The sequence below is a fragment of the Pseudonaja textilis genome, chromosome 9, assembly GCF_049901715.1.
Source record: "Pseudonaja textilis isolate UNSWEBS1 chromosome 9, rPseTex1.2, whole genome shotgun sequence".
Taxonomy (NCBI): Eukaryota; Metazoa; Chordata; class Lepidosauria; order Squamata; family Elapidae; genus Pseudonaja; species Pseudonaja textilis.
In genome coordinates this window covers 3462195-3489222 of record NC_141998.1, presented here as the reverse complement: position 1 = coordinate 3489222, position 27028 = coordinate 3462195, and the positions used below count along the sequence as shown (strand labels likewise).

Here is a 27028-nt window from a genome sequence, read left to right as displayed (position 1 = left end):
CCTTATGATCAACAAAACGGTAGCAACAAAGGTCAGGAGTTCTCATCAAATTTGGGCTTAAAGAGCCCCTATTTGACAGCAGGAATAAAACATTGCGAAACGAGAAAATTATTTTTATCTGCAGAACTAGTGAAAATAACTTGATCGTTTTAAAAAAATCATTTCATTCGAGTGGGTCAATGGTTCTGCTAGAAAACTCACATTTAAAAAAAAAAAATGGAAAAACCATTTTATTGGGATTGGCAGGATTTTATCCATGTAATAAGTGACAAAAACTTAACACCCATTGCGATGCAGGGGAAAATCTATAAACAGCCTGATAAAAGATTGTTGGATGCAGTAGTCGTCGTGTGTAATGTAACAAAAGATAGTAATTAAAAAGCTAAAAATCAGCCTTTGTGTATAAATAACAATAATCCCATGGACAGCTCCATTGGCAGTAGAATGGCTTTTAGCTACTGCTGCTGACGTCCTTAGCTGACCATTTCACATAAGTAGCTGGGCACACTGTATAGCAATAGATTTTTTTTTAAAAATATATCCTTTTAAAAACAGCAGCTTACGATTTGAGTGTAGCACAAGAATGTTCAAAATTTATCCCAAGAACAGAGAAGAAAAACATGCACTTAAGGAATTGCTAAAAGTAGAAATATCTCAACTATTAGGGTGTCTCCCCCATTCCCCCAATTCTTTGATTTAGCTTTCCATTGCAGTGGTACCTCGGTAGTCGACTGCTTTGAAAGTCACTGAATTCTTTACTCGACACATTTTGATGCAAACATTTTGTCCCGCTACTCATCGTTTGTTTAGTATTCAATGCACAAGCTAGAGCTTGTCGAAGTCGACTGTCTTTGTGATTCATTACATTATTCCTTATGGGGAATAATGGGGACTCATCGCACCTGTTTCAATTAACAATGAGTATTGAGGCATTATGTCTATAGAGATTCTCGGTCATCCAGGTCACGGTTGTTCCAAAGGTGCTTTGGTTTTTTTTTCAGGAGACAACTGGACTTTCTGGTTTTTCTTTTGAAGATGTTTCACTTCTCATCCAAGAAGCTTCTTCAGCCCTGACTGGATGGTGGCAAGTGGAAGGATTTACCTGTCTGTGAGGAATATAAATCCTTCCATTCCCCACCATCCAGTCAGGGCTGAAGAAGCTTGGATGAGAAGCGAAACATCTTCAAAAAAAAAACCCAAGAAGTCCAATTGCCTCCTTCAAAAAAAAAAGCACCTTTGGGGCTACCCCTGTATTACTTATTCTTATTTATTTATTAAATTTATACACCACCCGTCTCACTATCAAGCAACTTCATGGTACATGAAGAATTTTGAAGACGAGAAAACCTCTACACGCTTTTGTTCATAAGGGTGTGTGAATATTTTTCACCCCCAAAAGCAAAATCTGACTTTTTAGCAATATTTGCTCATGAGCTTGCTTGCCAAACCCAATTGTCCCTGAACTTGCTGTCCAGGAATTTCATTCCCAAATTCTGGATGCTTCAATTTATTTGGAAGGTAACCTGGAGAAGACAAATTAAGAAAAAAAAAAGTACAGTCTGTGTTCTCACAAATTGGCACTATCCATACGAGTAGGCCAAAAAGCAGAACCTTCACACTCTGAATTGGTTTCGCTCTCTCTAGCACGTAAATGGCTAGATAAAGCCTTATTGTGAACCTGTTCGGTAGATATCACTCTTTTCTTGAGGTACGTCAAGGAAGGAAGTTAGTACACCTTTCGTTACAAAATGCTACCGACCTTTGAAAAATACAAGAAAAATTGTGCCAGTGGGTGATATTGAAGACAAGCATGATGAAATTTGAGGAAATGTATCTCTTCTTCCGCCCCCAAAGTTATATTTTCAAACACAGAAGCCGGATTATTTAGCACCGCTCAGATATACAATGGATAGATTTAAAAAAAAAAAAGAGTGGGAAGAAAGAAACCAGTGGAAGATCGTCACCAAAAACGCAGGTTACGATCTCAAAACTGACCAAACTTTCTCACTCTAAAAGGCAACTATCGGTTTCTTTACACAGAATCACAATTATTTCCAGAAGCCATGAATTTCCCACCTGGCATCATCTACAGTGGGGTGTAGGTGTCCCCCAACTTGGCAACTTTAAGAGGTGTGATCTTCAACTTCCAGAAATCCCCAGCCAGCATGGGAGCCGAAGTCCACAAGTCTTAATGGCCAAGTTTGGAGTCCCCTGATCTACAGTTACGTTGATGGAGATATAGGTGGCCCTGGAGTTACGAGCATCCATTCAGCGACTGTACAAAGTTATGGTGGCAGTGAACAAAGGGGACTTAGGACAGATCCTCAAAGTTCTGGCCATGGGTCACTTGATCAAAATTAGGGTGCTTGGCAACCAGATCACCGTAGGACCGGTTGTGGCATCTTGAAGTCACATGATCCCTGTTGCTGGCCGTCTCTGCCAGCGGCCACTAGCAAAGTCACTGGAGAAGCCAGAGCGAAGTAAAACATTGATCGGGTAAGTTTTCCAACCAGCCTGCCTTTGCTGACACTGCGCCTTCCTTCCCCCTTCGCTTGCTCACACCTACCAGTATCCTCCTTCCCTGAGCTTTCTTGCACTTGCACACACGTTTCCCACGCCCGCTTTTCCCAGACTCCCTGAGTTCACGCCACACTGTAGCCTCCCAACTCACAAGCTATGTTCCCCTGTTCCTCGCCTGGGATTCCCTCCAGTTCGCACTCAATGACCTGCATGTTTTGGGATTATGATGTGACGGCAATCCAGGACTGCCAGCAACAGGGCGTTACACTCTGCAACTGCATTGTGCCAGCAATCTCGGTCCCAAATGTTGTCGTAACTCAAGGACTACCTGTAGATTAATCCACTCCTCTCCTAGGAAGGGAAGGGAAGAGAAAGGGAAGGAAGGGAAGGGAAGGGAAGGAAGGAAAGGAAAGGAAAGGAGAAAGGAAAGGAAAGGAAAGGAAAGGAAGGAAGGAAGGGAAGGGAAGGAAGGGAAGGAAAGGAAAGGAAAAGGAAAGGAAAGGAAAGGAAAGGAAAGGAAAGGAAAGGAAAGGAAAGGAAAGGAAAGGAAAGGAAAGGAAAGGAAAGGAAAAGATCTAGGAGGAAGGAATCTGCCAGAAGAGAGGCAGAAATTAATTGAACTAAAGAAACTTGGTAGATCAGGCAGCCAGGGAGAGGAAGTGAAGTCAGATTCCCCTGAATAAGAAGGAAAAGCTGGCTTCAGAAAATCTAACCACCATAGTTAGCAGCATTTTTTTCTTAATAAAGCAGCTTATAAATGTTTACTATCAGAAAAGTATCACGTTGGGCCACCTCCCTACGCTAACTTTCCCCTCCCTCGAGATGGGGCCAGGCCCCTGCTGAGGCCAGGCAGGCCATGAGGGGAGATTTTAGAGGTGATGTTTAGCGCCCAATGCTGTTCATTCCTGAATGATGCAAAGATGATCCACGGACGAAACCCTCTTTTGAAGTCGTTCAACCAACAAATACCCCCTTGCTCTAAATCCCACCAGCTGCCAAAGAAGCTTCACAGTTTCCCAAACGTTGACGCGAAACATTCAAGGATCCCTTGGAAGCACGGGGGGAAAAAAACCCACAGTGTCATCATTCTTGGGTAAGGCCCACCTCGTTTCACCCAGAGAAAGAACACACAAACAGCCGAAGACCCAAAATGTCAAAAGAAACAAGGACAGACAGGAGGGAAAAAGGAAGAAACGGGGAAAAAGAAACGGAGAAGTAGAAGCAACAAATGGGAGGAAGAGAAGGAAGAAACGGAGAAGAGAAAGGAGAAGGAAGAAGTGGAGAGAGGGAAGGAGAAGGGGGGGAAAAAAAGGGAGAAGCAGAAGGAGGAAGCAATGGAAAAGGAGGAGAGAATTATGCTTAAGGAGCCAAGAGATTCACATTGTTTGATTCAGCAGGATAGTGGTTTCACTACGATGCTTTTTTTTCCTGATCTATAAAGAACAGAAAGGTAAAAAAATAAAATAAAATGGGTTGCAGGGGTGAACGGAATAAGAACCTTGATATTTTTTTTTTCTTTTAAGCTACAAGGGGTTCTGCCTGTGTCTTCCAGGCAGTAATATGCTACTTAAGGCATCCCAAAGGAACATTCAATTCGTTACCGCCAGAAGTGGTATATTCAGCCGGTTCGGACCGGTTCTAGAGAACCGGTAGCAGAAGTTTTGAGGAGTTCAGAGAACCGGCCAATCCCACCTCTGACTGGCCCTGCCAATCCCATCTCTTCTCTGTCTCCCATTGAGACCCAGCTGATTGGCTGGGTCTCCTTTGGTTGCCCTGCACAGGAGAACGGAGCTGGAAAGCAGGTTAGTTGGGTGGGGGAGGGAAGGGGGATTTTACAGTATCTCCTTCTCCTGCCACGCCCACCAAGCCACGCTCACCGAACCGGTAGTAAAAACAAATATATATCAAATCCCACCACTGGTGACTGCCGACTTACCATATCCCAATTTCCTTTTCACAGCTGCCTTGACGTTTCCCCCCCAAAACCACAGTTCCCACCTTCCAACCCCTCCGCTAGAGGAGATGAGGACGGCAGCTCCAAACCTCCTGATTAAATATGTCTCCCACCCACCACCCACCCCCAAAACAGAGTCGACAGAGGGCCCACGGTGTGCTACATCCTCGGGGGAAAGGGGCTGACGAAGCCCATCAGAACATCCCACCGAAAGCCAGTGCTGAGAACGTAGTTCAAGGAAGGCAAAGGAAAAGAGCAGAGATAACCGCGTCTCGCCATCCCAAGGAGACCACCGGTCCAAACATCAGCCCTCTTGTTAGGTTGAGGAGACCCCTGGAAGGGGTCGAGCTGCCTGTTTCCATGATTCCCCCCTTGCCGATGGCATCCGGTGGCCGTCCAGGAAGCCAGGAGGACGGGACGAATCCCAAGAGGAGGCCTGCGGGTCAGTAGAAATGTTTCCGGCTCCGTTCTTGCCATTTGTTGTAAACGATGACGCCGACGACGATGGCGAAGACGACGGCCACCAGCGAAAAGAAGACGATCAAGAAGAGAGCGAGGCCGCTCATGGGTTCCATCGGCGTCGCCACTAAAAAGGACAAGTGCAACGGTCAGGCTCAGCTATCAGGACGAGCTCTCGTTCAGGGACCGGGGAGGTTTTCTCCAGTCATCCCCCAAAGGGGCTTTTTCAGGAAACAACTGGACTTGCTCGGCGGCGCGGTGGTGAGAGGGCAGTACTGCAGGCTACTTCTGCTGACTGCCGGCTGACTGCAATTTGGAAGATCCAATCGCACCAGGCTCAAGGTTGACTTGTCCTTCCGTCCTTCCAAGGTGGGCAAAATGAGGGCCCAGATTGTTTGTGGGGGGGAGGAGGCAAGAGGCTGACTCTAAACTGCTTAGAGGGGGCTGGAAAGCACTATAAAGTGGTATATAAGGGCTATTGCTATTTATTTCCTTCCTTCCTTCCTTCCTCCCTCCCTCCCTCCCTCCCTCCCTCCCTTCCTTCCTCCTGCAGTGGTTAGAATGCAGTATTGCAGGCAAATCCACTGCCCACTGCCTGGAGTTCAATTCTGACTGGCCCAAGGTTGACTCAGCCTTCCATCCTTCCGAAGTGGGTCAAATGAGGACCCAGATTGTTGGGAGCAAGAGGCTGACTCTGTAAACCGCTTAGAGAGAGGGCTGTATGGGGCGATATATAAATCTAAGTCCTTTTCTCTATAACCATGGAATCTAAGGTTTTCTTTCTTGGATTTTGAAGGGAGCTCACCTGACACTCGAGGAGGGCAAAAAAAAAACAGGCCTCCCAGATGTTTGGGAAGGCTGGAAATGGGCCCATTTCTGGCTTCCAGGGAGCCTCCAGAGTCCAAGGAGACCGTTTTCGCTTCCCGGAGGCTCAAAAAAAGCCCGTGGAGCCCAGGGAGGGTGAAAACACACACACACACACACACACACCTGTCGTGGTGCAGGAGGCTGACTAGGCCACGCCCACCCAGGCCACCCGGGCAGAAGAACCCCTTGCTGAAATCTTCGAAGCCTACCCCAGCCCACGACTGCCATTATTTTCTTTGAAACCTGCCAAGCTCGGAAGGCAGTTCTATATCTCGTGGTCAAATCCATTCTGAAAGAACTGAACGAATGCACTGTATCATTAAAAGACAAAATAAAAACAAAAACAACCCAGGCCTCCTGCGTCCCCCGACTGGGTGAAATGAACCACCCTACTTACTCCCAGGGAGTTTCATGTTGTCCACCACTGGGAGGAAGACTTCTTTGTCGCGCTTCTCTTCTTCCATCGACCGATCGACCGTCAGCTGGTAGGTCTTCAGAGAAATGATGTCGTGATTGTCTGAGTTGAAAGAGGAAGAGGGGATATAATGAGGAGCGGGTCCACTGGGAGCCATTCACGGAGAAATCTCTTTCTCGGTTAAGCTGGCTTTTGATAGTGAAAAAGTTTAGGGCAGTGGTGGCTAAGCTTTTTGGGGTTCCTGGGCCAAAAATGGTGGGCGTGCTTGCACGCTCGCACTCGCATGCCAGCACCCAGGTGGCAATGTGTGCCCCCACTACACCCCGTATGCATGCGCACGTAATCCCCACCCACCCACCTCCTTTCCTGCATTGAACCTCAGAGCTGATTTTCGGCCAGTTTGAGGCCTTTTTCGGCCTCCCAAAGGCTTGAGGAAGGCTTCTGCAGGCTTCTGCAGGCCGAAAACTAGCCCTGTTTCACCACTTCCAGTATTTTCAGAAAAACAGGAAGCGATGAAACAGGGCTAGTTTTCAGCCTGCAAAGCCTGAAGAAGCCTTCCTCGTGCCTTTGGGAGGCTGAAAAGGCCTCAAACTGGCCAAAAATCCACTCTGAGGCGCGCGCATGCCCAGTAAGGTAAGTTTGCCTGAAGCTCACATGCCGGCACAAATGGCTGTGTGTGCCTCCTGTAGCACGCGTGCCATAGGTTAGCCATCACGGGTTTAGGCTGTCGTTGTGGCCCATTAGCAGCCAACGGAGCTGGCGGCACGCTGTTCTGACCCAAACCTCGTTCAAATCAAATAAACACAAAGTATATATAAAAATAAACCTTTTTAACGTGTCTTGTGAATTCTGTTCATTCACAGCGAAGAGTCATTAAAACTAATTGTCCCAGATAAGAGCAAGTCCTTTCAAGGTTACGAGAGGCTGCCAAGAATAGAAGATTAACTGCAGAGAAATATTCCAAAGCGAAAAATCTCCGAAAACAAACCAGAACAGACAGGACCTCCACAAAAACTTTGAGTTGAAAGAACTTCTTTGCTTCCTGCAAAGAAGCCAACCCCAAAGGCTAGCTTTTATCCCTTATGGGAGGAGCCCATCACCTTGCAGCCTTTCTCCTGAGTCGCCCGTGCAGGTTCAGCTGCTTTTTCCTTCGAGCAGCCCTGCGCGTACATGCACTGAGCACAGGCACCCCGGAGGCCCCTTCGTCACTGCTGCCAGACTCCACAACCTCTGAAGGCAGCACCCCACTCTCCAATAGTTCTGGCCCCATCCCTGCATCACACGCAGACTTGGACAGTGAGGAGGTTGGGGAGGAACATGGGCCACTCCTGGAGTCTGAGGAAGGCTCTGACGAGGGCTCTGTGTTGGAGGCAGAGATGGGGCCAGGGCTGTCCGACAGTTATCAACCACCTTTGGAGTCAAAGATCAGTGGGGAAGAAGAGTAGCTGGAGCCTGTTCCCAATGTGCACGTTATGCTATGCTGGCTATTCTGTTGTTGTTGTTTAGTTCTATTCTATTTTTATTCTATTCTGTTATTCACTTCTGTTATTTTATTCCATTCTATTTTCTATTATTTTTTACTATTTCCTATTTCCTCTTATTCTCTATTCTCATCTATTCTATTATCTGGAGGACATTCTATTGAGGAAGCAGCCTACAGGTTCGCTTCTCTTATTCCAAGTTTTTAAACTCCGCAGATCTTCTTCCAAAGTAAAACCAGTAAGGAAAAATTCTTCCAGCTATGCTGGGCTTGTGAGCAATACCTGACAAGTCTCCCGTGGCGGAAGAGATTCCGAAGAAGTATCCACGTGGTAAGTGGACTCCGGGAATGTCAACGCAATCTTTCCATTCGTGCTTCCCGTCAATGTCGAGCAAGACCTCAAGTCAAAATGAGAAAAGGCTCATTCTAGCTTCATCCTTTCCAAAGCTTACCTGGAGAACGCTTGGGAAGGATGTGATGATCGGCTATAAGAATTGTCACTCGGACCACGATAACCCAGGGCACTTTTTTCCAGATTAAATTTCAGATAGGGGAGGATAACGAAGAGAGAAGAATTTGTGGGGGTGGGATAGATGGGACTGAGAAAAGCTTAAAATCCTAGGCTAAGATAAAGGTAAAGGTTCCCCTCGCACATCCATGCCAGTCGTTTCTGGCTCCAGGGGGCGCTGCTCATCTCCACTACAAAGCCAAAGGACCAGCCCTGTCCGAAGACGTCTCCATGGTCATGTGGCCAGCATGACTAAATGCCTTCGAAGGCGCATGGAATGCTGTTCCCTTCCCATCAAAGTGGCCCCTATTTTCCTACTTGCATCTTTACACGTGCAAAACATAGTCACCAAACCGGTAATAACACTAGTTGAATCCCATGGATGGATGGATGGATGGATGGATGGATGGATGGATGGAAATATTTACAGAGTCAGCCTTTGCCCCCCTCAAATTTTCTGACCTCAAAAAGGATGGAAGGCTGAGTCAACCTTGAGCTGGTCAGGATCAAACTCCTAGCAAGTGGGCAGAGTCGGTTTGCAATACTGTATTCTCATCACTGTGCCACCACGGCTCTGACCGTTGCAGACCTTTTAGACACTTACGGTAAGCCTCCTCTTCACATAGCGGATCACCAGGAACGTGTCATGCTCCAGGTTGCGAACGATGGCCGTACAACCCCCAAGTTCGGTCGGCCGCCCGTCCCTCTCATGGTCATAGACAAGGGACCCATTGGTGACCATGGCCGAGACGTACGGGAAGACGCGCTGGAGAAGGAACAGAAGGAAGAGACCGACTTGCCATTCGAACCGCTACTTTCACACCAGTTCACATTCAACAAGAGTGGAAAGGAGGCATGCAGACGAGGGATGCAACGGAGTCGAGCCGGAGAGGTGTGTTGAGAAGCAAGGCAGCGGAAGACAACTGAGGCACTGGTGGGATTCAAATTGTTTTTACCAAATTGTTTGGCAGGCGTGGCTTGTTGGGTGTGCTTTGCCTAACACCGGCGCGCAGCTTTCCCCACACCAGCTGAGACCCGCAGCGCCAATCAGCTGAGAGGATAAAGAAGAGAAAAGCGCAAGGGCACGTGGGAGGACCAATCCTGCACTTTTCGTTTTCCTCTTAGCTGATCGTCGGCCTTTTATTTTTGCTACCGGTTCGGATGAACCGGTCCAAACCGGTAGCATACCACCATTGAACTGAGGACAATTTGGCCAGATGGTGACAGCCCTATAAATGCATTTGGCAGAAAGACCGCGATGGCACAGACAGCCAGGGTACGGGCAGGAGGAAAGCAAGAACAGACAGCAAGCAAGCAACAGGTCCCCCAAGGCCTAAGGCACAGCCCGGTACTGGGCTGAGGCCTATTCAGAACCGGGCCACACAAGCAGCAGGCAAGCATGCGCTCACAGCTCCATTTGCAAGAGCAGCAGGCACTCACACCGGAACTATTTCCTCTCCCAGCCACCCTCCATTGGTCCGTAAAGCTGGAAAGATCCGGAACCACTGACGTAAGGAATGCCACTGTGGAAGACTCAAGTCCCTTCTCCACTGCCTTGTAATGTTATCTCAAAACCAGCCAAGTGGCAACAAGGCGTACAAGTTATTACATGTTGCGTGGAGTTACGCGTTGAACTAAGCCGCACATGTTTCCGTCAAGAATGAAACTTTGGCAGCTACGTGCCTCTTGGTTTCAACTTGCCATTAGAGTAAGACTGGCAAGGTCTTGCTTTAGAACGGGTCAGACAAAGAAACGAAACCTCCACGATTTTGCTGAAGACTGGGAGAGCCTGAAATCTTTTCAAGGACACCATAGAAGGTGTGGAGTTAAAGCAGACGGTTCCCGTAACAAAGTGAACTTGTTTCCATGGACTATGTGGGAAACTGGCTGGGGAAAGGATTGTTTAATTCTATGAATTCTGGCATCTGGGAAACCTCAGAGTTAGTTTGGCTTTGACATTACCCTTCCATGTGTTCAATAAACAGTAAGATTTTTGGAAGCGGAATGAACCTGAGTTTTATCTGGATTCTCGAGCTGCATGTTCATACTCTGTGTTAGACCTCATTCAAGTTCTCCCACCAGGTTCTCAAAGTGGAAAATGCATTCTCTCCTCTGAGTCCCTACTACCCTGTGGACACACTATATGTCATGCCTCTGTTGGAATCTGATTCTGAGGGGGAGATTGAGCAGCTGACAAGGAGGGGGAGTGTGGCTCTGGTGGCTGTGGAGGAAACTGGGGAAGGGCACAGTCTGGCTGGGCATTCAGAGGAAGACCCAGCCCCCCCCCTTATCCTAGGGCACACAGGGAGGAACGGAGAAGGGAGCAACGTGGATTACGGGGGAGAAAAAGGCCCTGATTAGCTGCAGCTGGGAAAACAGGATAAAGAGGGTGTTTGCTCACAGCACCTTGCTGGAAGCAAGGCATGCATTATTCTTGTTTGTCAAGTCTTATCTGGGTTCTGGCATCCTCCCAACTGTATGTGTTTTGTTATCTTTTGGAAGTCTGCAATTCCTTATCCTGCCCTGTCTCGTTAATTGCTGCAGCGTGGTTTGTGTTGGTTTTTATTTATAATTTAGATGTACTGTGGATTTCGACTGAATTTCTTCTCTTTTAAAAACTGTTCTTGGGAGAGTTTTTTTCTCCAGCCAATGATAACTGGACATTGGGGCCAAGTTGGAGATATTAAAGGGACTTTACCTACTTTTGTGACTTTGTTGCTTTTGTGCCACGACCCGGGTCATCATACTATAGCTAGTAGTAGTAGCTACTACTTCCCAGGCTCCTGCAGCTTTGAGCAACTTCCTCGGAAGGAAGCAGTACAGAGGCCCTCAAAATAAGGCACCCACCAGATGTGTGAAGGTAAACTCCCACAATCCTCAGCATAGGCCATGCTGGCTAAAGAATTCTGGGCATTGAAGTTCTCACAACCAAAGAGACATAAGGAAGAGGCCTGCAATATCCCTTTGCTTTAACCAAGCCAGCTACACCCTAGGTCAACCTTTTCCCATCTTGGCAACTCGGAGATCTGGATCTCAGCTCCCAGAACTTTCTGCCAACATGCCAGGGGGATCCCGGGAATTGAAGTCCATTCATCTCAAAGTTGCCAAGCTTAAGAAAAACTGCCTTAGACAAGTACTCTCTGATTTTACTGGTTCCAGCCCCATGAGGAATCTGAAATGAGGGAACCGGAGCTCCAAGAAGCAAGGAAAAAACGTTAAGAAAATAGCAATAGACTTATATACCGCTTCACACTGCTTTACAGCCGCACTCTAAGCAGTTTACAAAGTCAGCCTCTTGTCCCCCAACAATCTGGATCCTCATTTTTACCTACTTCGGAAGGATGGAAGGCTGAGTCAACCTTGAGCCAGTGAGAATCAAACTGCCAAACCTCTGGCAGCCAGCAGTCAGCAGAAGTAGCCTGCAATACTGCATTCTAACCACTGCACCACCACGGCTCAGGTGCCGTTGACAATAGCAATAGCCCTTAGACCTACATACCACTTCACACTGCTTCGCAGCCTCCTCTAAGTGGTTTACAGAGTCAGCCTCTTTCCCCCCACAACGATTTTGGCTCCTCATTTTACCGACCTCGGAAGGCGAACCTTGAGCCGGACAGGATCAAACTCCTGGCTGTGGGCAGAGCCAAATTGCAATACTGCATTCTAACCACTGCGCTACCATGGCTCTTATAATCACATCTATCGAGGAAAAGACTCAGGCGCCAACAATCACTGCGCCAAGCTATGCCGTTCCATTCCCTGCCAGAAGTGATAGCTGAATCAAAGAGCAAGGAGAGAGAGAGAGAGAGATGGAACAGACAAGGTAGAGTAAAGGATCTAGGAAAGTACCTGGTTTCCTGATGAATACCTCTTCTTCTGGGCCTGGGAATCCAGAATGGTTATTGCAAAGCCGTAGGGTAGGGTAGGGGACAGAAGCAAGACAGGAATCACCCAACAGATTGTCTCAAGCTGACCTAGTGTCTCCCTTCATCCAATCCCCGGGCTGCTTTCTTTTTCTTCTTCTCCAAGGCCCACCGTTTAGGTTAGGGGAAAGGCTGGAAGGTGTCCCTGGGCTAGAAAGCTAAGGGATCCTGGAAGCGGAGGGGCTGGAGGAGAGATTCCTGCTTTACAAAGGCAATTGGTACTGTCAGGGTTCCGGCGATTGCCCTAATTAAATCGTGAGCCTCGAGCCAAGCTTCAAAAGAATCCAAAAGATTTATTAGGAGCAACATGCAGGCATTACCCTAAATGAAGCCAACTCTGGCATATGTAATTTACAATCACCTGTGACCCTGTTACCCCCCTCCCCCCTGGGGTGTGTCATAAATCAGATTCTCCAATGAAGCATGGTTCACAGGCTGGGTGTCATCCATCACATTCTCCAATGAAGGATTTTCCCGGGCAGAAGATCCGGTAGCCTAGCTACAATCTTTGTAAGATAAGCATGGAATGTACTTCTGGTTTCAAACTGCCGCACTGCTCCTCCAGGTTTCTCTCCCCTCCCCTTGGTTATGGCAACTCGAAAATAGGCATAGGCATGTTTTACGAGTTGACATGTACAGGAATGCAGACTGAAGCAAGCGGTCTGCCCCAGTAAGGCAGGGGTCCCCAAATTTGACAACTTTTAAGACTTGTGGATTTCAATTCCCAGAATTCTGGAAGTTGATGTCATGCCCCTGGTGGAGACTGACTCTGAGGAAGAGGAGGAACAGCCAACAGGGAGTGGGAGTGTGGCTCCAGAGGTGGTGCAGGAGGCTGGGGAAGGGGGTAGAGGCCGGCTGAGCAATCAGAGGAGGATCCAGGCCCATCCCCTATCCATCCTAGGTCACGCAGGGAGGAGAGGATCAGGGAAAAGCGAGGTCTACTCAGGAGGAGATTACCATGATCCTCCTCGTGGCTTGCAGCTGGCTATGTATCTAAGTTTGTAACTGCGTAGTCAGAACTGCTGGAGTCAAAGTTCAGTGTTTACTTTGAAAGAGGTTTATCTTTGCTGGTGTTCTTCCCCTGGACTCTCCTCTGTTATCTTCCTGGAATGTATGATTAATTATCTTGGCTTGCTTCGGAACTCTCGTCAATGCGGTTTGTTTTGGTTTTCTTTTTGCCTCATTTGTTTACTTTTGTGACTTCAAACTGTGCCTAATAAAACAGGTTAAGTTGAAGGCATTACCAGAGTTTAATGTATGTTTGGGGTTTGGGGTTATTTTGAGAGACTAGGGGTCATCACAGTTGAAGTCCATAAGTCTTAAAGTTGCCACGTTTGGAGACTTCTGCACAGTGGTGGGATTCAACCGGTGTTACTACACGCTTTGCGCGCGTGTACAAAAACCTTTTGCTGTGCCGCCCGGATAGCTGAAAAGCGCAGGGGCGCAGCGTTTAGAAAGCCACTTTTGTCCTGCTTTTTCAACCTCAGCTGTGCCGCGCAAAGCACCTGAGGTTGAAAAAGCAGGAAAGGACAGGTAAGAGCCCGGGCGGGCCAAACAGCAGCAAACACAGAACCGGTTCGTTGTCTGCTGCTCTTCAGAGCTACTGGTTCTATAGAGCTAGCCAGAACCGGTAGCGTCCCACTCCTGCCTCTGCAGTTGGAGGTTCAGGCAGTCTGGGTCCCCTCCAGGTCCCCTCCATTAAATGTCCTCTTATGGGACGGAGGAAGTGTGCCTTCTCTGGCACAGCTGTTAGGAATATAAGTCACCTAACAGGTATTTGGGTTAGAAATATATAAACCAGGATAAACATTTTAAAACTGTATCCTTAAGAAAATGCAAAACTGTAATTAGGTGTGGTTTCTCAAACGGCCATAAGATGGAGCCAAAAACCTGGGTTGTTTCAGTCTGAGTCTCAGAAGACGGTGTGAGTGGATCTCTGTTTCCTTCTGTTGGAAAGTATTGCAGTTGCTCCATTTTTCCTAATTGACTGATATTCCTGGATTTAATGTAAGTCTGATACTGAACTGTTTTTTGACACTGGACTTTGATATTTGGATTATCCCTGGATTGAAAAACTGACTGATTTACCTGTGAATGACTTTTGGACTGCTTAACTTGAACTTTGCTTAAACTGTCTGGAAGTAAAAACCTACATTTACTGTACAGTGTATCTGTGTGCTGTATGTGTATTATTCAAACGCTACTCTCAAATACGTCTCCCTGTATGCGCTCATTCTCCTAACAGGGAATTACCTCAGCAACAGCCCCCTTTCTCGCCCTTGGAAAGGGCATCTCCCTGCCCCGCTAGAGATCTAGCTGGCAAACTCTCAAGATCCAACCAGTGTAGTAGGCTCAAATGATCTACCTGGCATCTTACCAACCTGCCTAATTGCTAACGTCCTGCAGAGGAGGCTCCTGGGAAGAGGACTCCAAACAATTTATAATTATCACGCCACAGAAGCTCAAGTGACTCCACTAAACCAGAACCAAGAAGAAAAACACGCTAACTATATCAAAACACAAGCCAAGCCAAGTTTTTTTTCCATAAGGTCTCCAGGCGAGAAAAGCAAAAAGCATCTCAAATCCCTCAGATCGATTCATCCATATTACAGGTGGTCCTCAGCCTACGGCCGCCACTGAGCCCAGAATTGAGGTTGCCGAGCGAGAACCTTGTGGAGTTGTTTTGCCCCTACTTGAACGAACTTTTCTTGCCCTGGTTGTTAAGTGAATCTGGCTTCCCCTTTGACGTTGCTGGTTGCCAAAGGTTGACCTGACGTGACCTCAGGACACTGCAACCGTCATAAATCTGAATTGAGCGTCCCAATTTTGATCAGGTGAACATGGAGGAGGCTGCAACCGTCGTTAAGTGCGAAAAATGGTTGCCAGTTACTTTTTTTTTTTTCAGTGCCGTTGCAATTTTGAACGGTCACTAAACAAACTTTCGTAAGTCGAGGAATTCCTGTACAGTCGCTGGCCTTTTCAAACACAGCGGCCTCATTGCCCAAAGGAAGGCCAGCAAAAAATAATAGCCAGATCCCTGGGACAGTGTCCCAAACACCAAAGCTGTTAGAGGGAAGGAGGAAATTTTAACCCTTAACCTCCAAGAACGCCCCTGCCAATGGGCAGATTATTCCTGTCTCACCCTCTCCAAGAGGGCTCTGGGGTGACCAGTGGGGCACTGGAGGTCACATAGGCTGCAGTTCTCTCTTCTCTTCCTTAAACCATGCATAAAAGCACAAGAGCCAGGCCTGTCTGATGCTGTTCTGACCCAACCTGGTCCCAAGAGAGCCCCCACCTTTTAAGGGTTCATCTACAAATTCTATTTCTTCACAGATAAAAGGCTGTTTCCAACTAATTAGCTCTGACAAGAAAGAGCCTTGCCAAGTTGTTTGTCAAGGCTGCCAAAACCCCCAAGATAAGAATTCATTACAAGATTCTCCAAACATGAACAAAGACGTCCACCAGTTGAGCTTCAGAGCTTCTATGCTGTCTGCAAAGAACGCTTTTCCAAGCCTGGCTTTTATCCTCTTGAGGGAGTGTCCATTACCATGCAGCCTTACTCCCGAGTCGCCCGTGCTGCTCTAACTGCTCTCTCCTACGAGCAATCCTGTGCGCACACGCACTTGGCACAGGCTCCTCGGGAACCTCCTCATCGCTGCTGCCAGCCCGCACAATCTCTGAAGGCAGCAGTCCACTCCCTTGACGGTCCTGGCCCCTCATCTGAGTCCTTGCTCTCCTCAGCCATCTGAACCTGCTGCCGGCTAACCACAACACATGCTCCAAAGCCCAGCCAGCTGCTACTTCCACCCCAACCACCCTGGGGAAGATGGACTCCCCATTCTTCCTAAATTGCCCCTTCCCCACCATAGCTCAAATTCTTCCAAACAACCTGAACATTTCACCCGGGTTCTGTGGGTTGGGCAAGATAGAAGATATGAGGGTAAAGGGCAAAACAACCCAATAGCAAATTCTCTAACCTAGGGTTCCGGTTGGAAGCCGGGACAGATTTGGAACTGAGCAACATCGTGGCAGCCAACGATCTTCTTAGTCCACTTTGGAGGTCTTCTAGCCCAGCCCCCTGCTCAAGCAGGAGACCCTATACCAGGGGTCTCCAAACTTAGCAAGTTTAAGACTTGAGGACTTCGACTCCCCAAATTCCTGAGCTAACATGACAGGAGGGGGAATTCTGGGAGTTGAAGTCCACAAGTCTTCAAGCTGTTCAAGTTTGAAGACCTCTGCCCTGTACCATTTCAGACAAGCGGCTGTCCAGTTTCTTCTTTAAAAACCTCCGGTGATGGAACACCCACAATTTCTGGTGGCAAGCTGTACCACTGGTGAATTGTCCTAAACTATTAGGAAGTTTCTCCTTCATTCCAGGTCGGTTCTCTTCTTGGTTAGTTTATATCCATTCCTTCTGCCTTCTGGGGCTTTGGAAAATAAGTTGACCTCCTCTTCTTTGAGTCAACCTCTCAAATATTGGAAAACTGCTGCAGTGTCGCCCCTAGTCCTTCTTTTCCCCCCGAGTAGCTTCAATGACCAACCAAGAACAGCCCAATGCCCCCACCCCAGCCTGGCCCTTACCTCTTGTTGCTTCTCCTCATTGGGGTAGGTATCTACAAACACGCCCAGCCCTATGAAAGTATCTTTGCTGCCAAAGACCGGCCCTGGAACAGACAAAGAAATTTGTGTTCTCAACAAACCGCCCCGGCAAAGGTTCCTCCAATGTTTTTATAGCTTTCAGAAAAGCCAAAAGGATTTTCCCTTAAAAAGGGGTAATCTTTTATAGCTCAGGGTTAAAAATGAGGGATCCTTGGTGCTCTCTGAGCTTCCTTGTTTTTTTGCAGACAACCTGAACATTCATCCAGTTTCTGTGGGTTGTGCAAGGCAGAAAATACGAGGGTGACCAAACTTAGTTTGGTTTCATTACCAAACTAGATCACATCATCAGTGCTAGAAGGGAATGGAGTTTGCAGAGAGGAGGAGGAGGAGGAGGAGGAGGAGGAGGAGGAGGAGGAGGAGGAGGAGGAGGAGGAGGAGGAGGAGGAGGAGGAGGAGGAGGAGGAGGAGGAGTGTAGAATCCTTGGTGCTCTCTGAACCTGCTTGTTTTCTTGCAGACGTTTCATTACCAAAGTAGGTAACATCATCAGTGATAGAAGGAATTGGGGTTTGCAGGGAGGAGGGGAAGAGGAGGAGGAGGAGGAGGAGGAGGATTATTTCCCTCAACACTGTCCAACTATTTACTAAGTCTGCATTACTATTACTGTTAATCTTCTCATCGCTCCTTATCACCCCTCCCCTGCCACTTGGGACTGTATGACTGTAACTGTCGCTTGTATCCTTACGATTTATATTAGTTATTACTAGTATGATTTGTTTGCTTATTTATACCCTATGACTATTATTAAGTGTTGTATCTTATGATTCTTGACTCTTGACGAATGTATCTTTTCTTTTATGTACACTGAGAGCATTTGCACCAAGACAAATTCCTTGTGTGTTCAATCACACTTGGCCAATAAAGAATTTCCATTCCATTCCATTCTTCCATTCCACTATATTATTCCATTCCATTCCATTCCATTCCATTCCATTCCATTCCATTCCATTCTATTCTATTCTTATTGTACCCTATGACTATCATTAAGTGTCGTATCTTATGATTCTTGATTCTTGGCGAATGTATCTTTTCTTTTATGTCTGCTGAGAGCATTTGCACCAAGAAAAAATCCTTGTGAGTCCAATCGCACTTGGTCAATAAGGAATTCTATTCTATTCTATTCTATTCTATTCTATTCTATTCTATTCTATTCTATTCTATTCTATTCTATTCTTCATTCCAATATTCTATTCTGTTCCGTTCTGTTCCGTTGTATTCTATTCCTGCTGCAAAGAGACCGCAGCACCAGAGATCAAAGTTTGGCCTATATTTGGAAAAGATTTTACCTGGCTGCATTCGATCCTTGGCGTACCAGATGGCAAAGCCGTCTCCGTTGAGGTTTTTCTTCCCTTGTCCGTGGATTTTGAAATGCACCTGCATCTCCCAGTCTCTCAAGTAACAAGGCTGTGGGAAGCCAAAAAAGATGCAACTTAGAAAGGAGAGAGAATCCCTCAAAACAGAATACAAACGTTGGAAGGGACCTGGGAGATTGTCTAGTCCAACCCGCTGGTCAAGCAGGAAGCCCTACACCCGTGATGGCGAACCTATGGCATGGTAGCGATCGTCCCAGCCCAGCTCCACCGTGCACAGACTCATCCCTCCTGCCGGTCAGCTGTTTTTCGGGTCTCTGTCGGGCCTGCGCAGAGGGAAGGTTCCATGGGCGGGGGGTGCTTGCATTGCATTTTAAGGGACCGCGCGCATGTGCACACACCTCGGTGCCCTGTTTGGGCCTGGAAGGCCTCCTGCACCAACCTGGAAGCCAAAACGGGGCACGGAGGGGGGGCAGGGTGTATGCATACGGGGGGGCACTCGCATTGCATTTTGGGGTTGCACGCACGCATGCACATGCTTTGGGCCCTCGGCACCAGAAAGGTTAGCCATCATTGCCCTATATACCAAAATGAGTGATTATCACTGATTTTAGGTTATTCGATTAAAAAGTTCAGTTCAATTCCTTGTTTATAAATGGATTGTGCTTCTCTGCGTTGTCCCAGGCTGTCACGATTTCCAATATTGTATTTTTAAAAACGAGGGGAAAAAAGCCACTGAGACACCACATCCCTTTCATTTATTTTAAGCGCTTGCAAATACCAGAGCTAAAGGTGACAACTGTTTTTGCACATTAGCGGTTGCAAAGGACAACGCACACCCACCCACAATCCCTTCTGCCAATAATCCACGTATTCCCCTTCCAGCCGGGCTATATTTAGGGCCAGAAAGACAGTAATTAATCCCAACGCGCATGCTTCAACTACAGGGAACAGCCAGAGCTGAGCTGGAAAGCAAACAACTCGATAGAAGATCAGCAAATTCTCTCCAGTGTATATAAACTGCAGAATCAGTGAAGGAGATGACCGAGACGTTACACCCTGTTTTAAAAAGCTTCTATTTTTTTTTCCACATTATACTCTGCATCCCTGTCTGCAAGAAAAAAAAGATAAAAATCGTGAGTTTGATAGCACCTCTTCCAAGTAAACTTTCATGAAAGACATCAGGTTTCTTGAGCTGTAGCTCGTTCATCAAATGCACAGAATAAAGACTACGCTGATAAAAGACTCCTAAATGGGCATGAGGCATTGGGACGATGGGGGAACAGAAGGCTGTGCAAATATAGATGACCTGTGGGACATATACCTTTGAATGTAATTTCTAAGCAGAAAAATATCAATTCCTTCTGATCTAGAGAGGTTCTCAGGTCATCCAGGGTTGTCCCAAAGTTGCTTTTCCAAGAGGCTACTGCAGTGATGGCTAACCTATGTCACGCGTGTCACTCGTGACACGCCGAGGCACTTTGACTGACACGCCTATTGGTGTGGGGAAAACCTGCACATTTAGCGGCTGCCTGTGCTCAGCTACAATCCCTGCTCCCTGCTTGTTGCGTGGAGGCGTGGTGTCATCTTTGCAGCAGAGAACCAGTTTTAACCGCCATAAACTGAGGTTTGTCCGTTTCATTACCTCAGGAACGCTACAGGAAGAAAGGAGATCCGTGAGGTTCACAGCCCTGTAAGGTGGCCTTCCGATCCCCACATCCTGCACCTGCAGCCCTGAGACCAGTTTCACAGTCCTGTGTGATCACCCCAGCCCAGTCCCTGTCATAAACCAAATTATTGATATTTCTTGAAGTGACACACGACCCGAGGAAGGCTACACTTTTTCCCGATTTTCGACACACCAAGCTGAAAAGGTTAGTCATCACTGGGCTACTGGACTGTCTTGGTTTTTCTTTGAAGGCATTTTGCTTCCAAGAAGCTTCTTCCGCCCTTTAATTTCCCCAATTATCCTGTGAGAGCCGAAGAAGCTTCTTGGATGAGAAGAGAAACACCTTGAGTAGAACAGAACAGAATAGAATTCAAAAGAAAAAGAAAATAGAATAGACTTTAAAAGAAGAAACAAGGAAGTCCGGTTGCCTCCTGAAAAAGAACCTTTGGGATAATCTCCACAGACTTTTTAGCTATGCAATTTGGGATGGACACCCTTGGAATGGTGTGGGAGGAGGAATGGATTTCCAGAGGGGGAAAAAAATTGCAGACTACAGGAACCATTTGCACTACACAGGTGACCCCAAGGACACAGATAAACCTCCAAGGGGCCTCAAGACCCTTCAAAAAGATGCAAATGACCAGCTGTCTGTCTGCAAGGAAATATAAATCCTACCATCCAATCAGAGCTGAAGAAGCTTCTGGGATGAGAAGCAAAACGTCTTCAAAGAAAAAAACCAGGAAGTCCAGTTGCCTCCTGAAAAAAAAGCACTTTTGGGACAAAACTGACCTGGAGGACTGACTTTTAGCTATACAATTTGGGATGGACACCCTTGGAACAGTGTGGGAGGAGGAATGGATTTCCAGAGGAAAAAATTGCAGACTACAGGAACCATTTGCACTAACTACTCAGGTGATCCTGAGGACACAGACAGACCTTCAAGAGGCCTCAACGACCCTCTCAAAGGATGCAAATGACCAGCTGTCTGCAAGGAGTAGAAATCCTTCCATTCCCCTCCATCCAGTCAGAGCTGAAGAAGCTTCTTGGATGAGAAGTGAAATGTCTTCAAAAATAAAAAACAAGAAACTCTATTTGCCTTCTGAAAAAGCACCTTTGAGACAACTCCTTCTGATGTTTTGCTACCACGGACTAACAGAGCTGTGCTCCTACAATGTCTGAAGACCCCTTGTTGGATGCCTAAACTTCCTAAAAGAAAACAGAAAGCAACACCACCTTAAAACACTGCAAGTAGTCCTTGACTTACAACAATTGATTTAGTGAATGCTCAAAGTTACAACAGCACTGGGGAAAAAAAGTAAGTGAAGACCGTTTTTCACACTCACAACTGTTGCAGCACTCCCATAGTCACCTGATAAAAATTCAGATGTTTGGCATCTGACTCGTATTTATGACGGTTGAGGTATCCCGGGGGGGGGTCATGTCATCCCCTTTTGTGACCTTCTGACAGGCAAAGCCAACGGGGAAGCCAGATTAATTTAACAACTGTGTAGTTAACTTAACAACTATAGTGATTCTCTTTAACAACTGGGGCAAGAAAGTTTGCAAAACGGGGCAAAACGCACTTAGCGAATGTCTCGCTTAACAGAAATTGTAGGTTCAATTTTGGTTGTTAAAAGTCAAGGACTACTTCTACCTCTCAGCAACTTTACAATGGGCGGCTGGTGTTCTGACCCAAACCGTTTTCCAATAAAACAAACAATAACCAAAGGGAACAGAAACCTTTTAATGAGTCTTCTGAATCCCCGGTTAAAAGGCTGCTGCAAACTAATTAACTTTGATAAGCACAAGCCTGGCCAAAACTGTGCGAGGCTGCCAAGGATCACAGATAAGAAATATTTCACAACACAAGAATCTTCAAATAACAACTTTAAGATACTGTAATTTCCAAGAGGCTGAGTTTCAAAACGTCTTTGCTTCCTGCAAAGAAGGTTCACTTCACAGCTGCCTTTTATCTTCTTGAAGGAGGGGCCATTATCTTGCAGCCTTACTCCTGAGTCGCCTGTGCTGTTGCAGCTGCTCTTTCCTGTGCGCGCACACACTTGGCACAGGCTCCTCGGGAACCTCCTCATCACTGCTGTCAGCCCTCACAATCTCTGAAGGCAACTCCACTCCCTCATGGTCCTGGCCCCTCATCTGAGTCCTCACTCTCCTCAGCCATCTGCACCTGCTGCCAGCCAACCACAACAACAACTAACTTAACTGTTACTAACTTCACTGTAGTGATTCTCTTTAACAACTGCGGCAAGAAAGTTGGCAAGAAAATGGGGCAAAATGACTCACTTAACAGAAACTGTGGGTTCAACTTTGGTTGTTAAAGTCAAAGACGACTTCTACAACTCAGCAACTTTATAATGGGCGGCTGGAGAGTTACGTAAGTTCACCCAATCGAAAAGTTGAGAAACAACTATGCTTAAACATGGAAAGAATCCGCCTACAGCACATTCAGCCAAGGCTGAGCAACACTGGCTGACCTGAAGGATGCTTTCCGAAAGGACGGTATGTGAAACCAACCAACTTTATTTCCCGAACCATGGCTAAACAAATTCTGGCTTAATGCAATATGCAAAAATCCAGTATCAGACCACACCTTCTGATTGGGCAGGATAAATCACCTTTGCAAAATCGGGCCCTTTTGCAATAATCACCTTTGTTCCCCCAGGACTTTTGCTATTTATTGCTTCACCCTTCCCCTCCTTTTCGCTACGGACAGGATAACATCAGTTGAGGGAGAAGGTTTCTGCCAATTATTCCAACCCTAATGAAGTCCCAGAGCCCGCCCTCGGGTGATTAAGTCTTACCACTCTGTTCCAGACAGCACCCTGCTTGCTTTGGATATCTGGCGTGAGACGAACAAACTGGGTCATCACCATCGCATTGCCCATAAGTTCCCACAGTGACGAACTGCCAGATCCCACACCTGAAAAAAAAAAAAAACATGAAGGACTAATTGGTGGTTAGGTCAAAACTAGTTCCCAACACCATCTGACGTCAGAGGTTGAGCTGTGTGATGACCCGGAGCGTGGCACAAAGGCAACTCAGTCAGATAATTGGTAGGAGTCCCTTTATTAGCTCCAACTTTGACCCCAATGTCCAGATTTCCTTCTGGGCTGGAGAAAAACTCTCCCAGGAACAGCCTTTGGCTGCAGAGAATCAAGTCCAAAACATGAGCAACACAAACTGTAACTTAAAGCCCAAACAAGCCAAACTGAAGTAATTAGGTTGGCAGGGCAGGACCAAGAATTTCAGGCACAGCAAAACTCACAGTTGGGAAGATACCAGGAACACAGATAAGCCACGACAACACAGGATAAAGTCACGTTTGCTCCCAGCAGCTTGCCACACGCATCCTTCCTTTCTTATCAACTGTCTTCCCGGCTGTGGCTAATGAAGGGAATCAGGGCCCTTTCCTCCCCCATAAGCCAGGCAACCCACGTTGCTCCCTTCTCCGTTTCTCCCTTCGTGGCCTAGGATGAAGAGGGGGTGGGCCTGGGTCTTCCTCTGAACTCCCTCTCCCTTGTTCTACCTCTCCCCTGCTCTGCCCAGCCGGACTTTGCCCTTCCCCAATTTCATCCACATCCAACGGAGCCACACTCTCGTGTCTTGTCAGCTGTTCGTCTTCCTCCTTGGATTCAGACTCTGACAGGGCCATGACAAGCTGTGCCTTTTGGCCAAACCTGCCATTATGAGGGACATGGTCAGCTATGAAACACACTGGTCCAGAAGGCGAAATTAAACCTCTTGTGGAAAAGTTCAGGAAGGCAGTTCAAGCTGTCAACAAAACCCATGTCGCAAGGCAGGTTCGTTGAGTTTGAGGCGTGCCAGTTTTCTACTTCCTTGGGTTTCATTGAAAAGTCTCTTTTTTTCCAAAGCCAGGTGAATAACAAAAGTGAGACTTCTGGAGCATTCTGCATCCCCCGCCCCCCACAATTCACACAATACTTCACTGTGTGTTCAATTCAATTCAGACCTTTATTGTCAGCCTGCAACAGGTGCACAATGAGATTGGCTGTGCCTCCCTTAGTGCACCCTCCATTTAACGCAATGGAACTCACAGTGAAAGACAGAAAATCTTTTTTTTTTTCCCAAGTTCAAAATGAAATTTATAAATTACCAGCAGGAGAAAAACAAGAGACTTGCAAGACTATAAAATGATCCTCATGCTATTTCAGCAGGTCCCAGATCTTAGAACGAACTTTAGGGGAAAATATCTCTCATTAATACACCAGACCACACCGTCTATTTTAGGGCTCCTCCTCTATTTGCAGAATTTGTATGCGCGTGTGTGTATAGATACACTTACACACAAAAACATAGGCTTCAAAACTTAAATGAAACCAACTCTAAAAAAAGCAAAGGGCAGAGATAAACCTGAAAAGAGAGAGTAGGAATGAAAAGCATCCAATCATAGCAGAATCTAACCAGAAATATTTCTTATCAAAGCCTGTCAAACTGTTGGGTAAAAACGTCATTCACTGTCTCAATTCCATTTAGTTTTCTGCTGGCAATGCTTAATTTCATCCATAAAGACAGAAAATCTCTAGCCCAGTGAATTGCCCTGGACAAGCCTGAAATCTGATGCCAAGCTGACCCCCATTTTCAACGGGAGAAACCAACCGATTTTGACTCGGGTGGAAATGGAGAAGGACACCTCCCCTGCACAGATGGACTTTAGAAAAGCCACTCAAATTGCAACAGGAGAGGCCTCCTCTGCACCCACCCAAGTCCAGTCTGCACCCAAACCCCCAGCTGTTGCACTCCCATCGTGCTGCTTTTCTCGTCTCCAGCCTCCTGACCAGGTTTCAGGCCAATGTTGGAAAAAATATCCAGGTCCACTTCCAAGCCGGGAGAAAGACAACGGAAATAAAACGGCGGCTAGAGGCCGACTGGAAAGAAAAATTCCCTTTCTTGATGAAGCAGGACCACCAACCGGACATGCGATGCTGGGACAGCTGACCAAATGGAATTGAGAGCAGGAGGGTTTTTATATTTTTGGAGGGGGGGGGTATTCCTCACGTGGGGTCACGGCTGGCTCTAGAGGCAAGAAGGGGACATGCAATGTTTGTCTGAGCTCATCTTGTCAACCGTTCGCTTGCCTAACCGTATTGCTTATCCGGAGTCTCTGTCTGACCCAGGCTTTCTGAACGGATTGCCACAAATCTGCATTTCTTTAAGCCAGGGGTCCTCAAACTCGGCAACTTTAAGACTTGCGGACTTCAACACAGTCCACAAGTCTTAAAATTGCCAAGTTTGGAGACCCCTGCTTTAAGTCCTCGGTTTCTGCTTGGGGAAGGGAAATTGGGACTGGTTTCTGTCTCCCTTAAGGTTCCCCCCCCCCTCCAATTTCTCCTTTAGGGGAAATATTATTTCCTGCTTTTTTAAATATTCCCCCAAATATTTCATTCTTGGGGGGGGGGGGTCTTCCCACACGAGGACCTATTTCACAACCCGCCCCCCCACCACAAAAAAACTGGATGAACAGCAGACCATCACCTTGCATCCACCTGATCTCCCCCACCCCCAGGTGGAAATGCAACCCCTTCCCCACTTTTCTAGGAACATCAGCAAGGAAATTCTCTCCCTCACACAAACACACGCACACACATATTACTGTATTTTCTCCTTGCACCCAGCAATAGCCCTCGTGGCCCCAGCCTTGGATGATTTCTGTGCCCACCCTCGTCTCTGCAACTCTACCGCTTGTTTGAGACTTTTTCAAGAAGAGACTGGACCAGTCAGAAATGGGTGTAGGGTCTCCTGCTTGGGCAGTGGGGGGGATGGACTAGATGATCTACAAGGTCCCTTCCAATTCCACTATTATTCTGTTATTCAGAAGTTGTGGGAGCTTCATCCCTTTGAGGCTTTCAAGAAGAGACTGGACTGCCCTCTGTCAGAAATGGGTGTAGGGTCTTCTGCTTGGACAGGTGGGGGTTGGACTAGATGACCTACAGGGTCTCTTCCAGCTCTGATTATTTGTTAACTGTTTGCATGCTGCAAAAGGGGGTGGGGGGCGCTCAACCCAGGCAGCACTGCAACCCCGCAACCCCATGCATCTAAGAAAGTAATTCTAGGGAAAGCCCAGCGCCCTTAACAGGCAGGGATGCAACAGGTGGAGCCTCTCCAAGGCGGGAAACACCCTGACTTGGGAGCAGGGGCTACACCGGACGGACTTCCACCTTGCAAGTCAGCCCCACCCACCCACCCAATACAACCGCGAAGGAGAAGCTGCTGCACCCTGGTAAGGCATGGTGAGCGAGTGCTCCCGCTTCAGGTACTCCTCCATCTGCTCCGCCCCGGCTTCCCAGGCCAGCAGCGGCAGCCAGAGCAGCAGCGGCAGCAGCAACAGCCGCCGCCGCCGACGGAGCCCGGCATCCCCGCTCCCGGCTCGCTCAGCCGCCGCTGCAACAGCCGCCGCCATCTTACTCCCTCCGTCAGCCCGCGAGTGGGCTCGCGAAAGCCCGCGGCCTCCGGATTGGCCCGCCCTTCGGTCACCGCCCCCTTCCGCGTTCCTTCCTGCTCGTCGATTGGCCGAGCGCTTAGGTTTCGACGGGGCCTTCGCGGAGGGTTCTGGGAAACGTAGTGCAAAGCCCCGTGCGGCCTTAAAGGGGTAGTGCCCTGTTTCAGACTCGGTGTTGGTTCGACTCTGGAAGGGAACGCAGGGGGAACTCCTCGATTTACAGCTTAACATAATACTTTAGCAAATATGGACGTGGAAAAGGAAAGCAGGTGATATGTTAATTTGGAGAAAGTGCCTTAAGAACTGAAACAGGCCTGAATTATCGGAGTGTCCCGAGAAAGTAAGGAGCTGAAAGTGGCAATTACAGCACAGGTACCCTTCAACTTACAACTGTTCATTTAATGACCGTTCCAACCGATACAACGGCACTAAAAAAAAGTGTTTTTCACACTTAACGGCCATTGCAGCATTGATTACAGATTAGAGTAAATTGGAACTTGGAAGGGACCCTGTGGGCCATTTAGTCCAACCCCCTTCTCAAGCTGGAAAATTCTGGGAGTTGGAAGTCCACAAGTCTTAAAGTTGCCAAGTTTGGGGACCCTCTGACTCAGATTCTCACAATCCCTGTTTCTTGACCTAGCTTTTACCTCAAAGGGCTGTCCTCAGCTGAGCCACAGGGTGGAAGCATGGAGGTTTCTGGGTCATCACAATCTACCTTCGTCCCCTGCCTTGAGGAAGCCGTTTGATCATTTTCTCTGCCACCACCTGTCTCCCAAGGTACATCTCACCTG

The 27028-nt window shown here is 47.4% G+C and overlaps 1 protein-coding gene and 1 long non-coding RNA gene across 3 annotated transcripts in view; both read right to left on the bottom strand.

Moving 5' to 3' along the window:
• Nucleotides 1-27028, bottom strand: part of LOC148125012 (uncharacterized) — a 65582-nt gene that overhangs the window by 2798 nt on the left and 35756 nt on the right. The gene's annotated exons all lie outside the window — the stretch shown is intronic.
• Nucleotides 210-26265, bottom strand: LMAN2L (lectin, mannose binding 2 like). Of its 2 annotated transcripts, XM_026715227.2 has the most exons (9): nucleotides 26015-26225; nucleotides 22582-22700; nucleotides 18070-18187; nucleotides 16708-16790; nucleotides 12053-12085; nucleotides 8808-8969; nucleotides 7979-8093; nucleotides 6198-6317; nucleotides 210-5060 (listed from the first exon to the last, which is right to left on the bottom strand). In XM_026715227.2, the coding sequence occupies exons 1-9, from the start codon at nucleotides 26196-26198 to the stop codon at nucleotides 4918-4920; spliced, it is 1077 nt and encodes a 358-aa protein (XP_026571012.1). In that variant the 5' UTR covers nucleotides 26199-26225; the 3' UTR covers nucleotides 210-4917. The 2 variants fall into 2 exon arrangements, with proteins under 2 accessions (XP_026571012.1, XP_026571013.1); XM_026715228.2 differs by lacking the exon at nucleotides 12053-12085 and having other exon boundaries at nucleotides 26015-26265.

Bases quoted from the DNA above. Each gene is read 5' to 3' on its own strand.
- LMAN2L (XM_026715227.2), bottom strand. From the start codon at position 26,198: ATGGCGGCGGCTGTTGCAGCGGCGGCTGAGCGAGCCGGGAGCGGGGAT. The intron at 18,188-22,581 runs GTAAGACTTAAT...GGCTTCCCACAG, and splicing joins GTGCTGTCTGGAACAGAGTG to CCTTGTTACTTGAGAGACTG. The intron at 16,791-18,069 runs GTAAAATCTTTT...TGTCTGTTCCAG, and splicing joins CAAGGATCGAATGCAGCCAG to GGCCGGTCTTTGGCAGCAAA.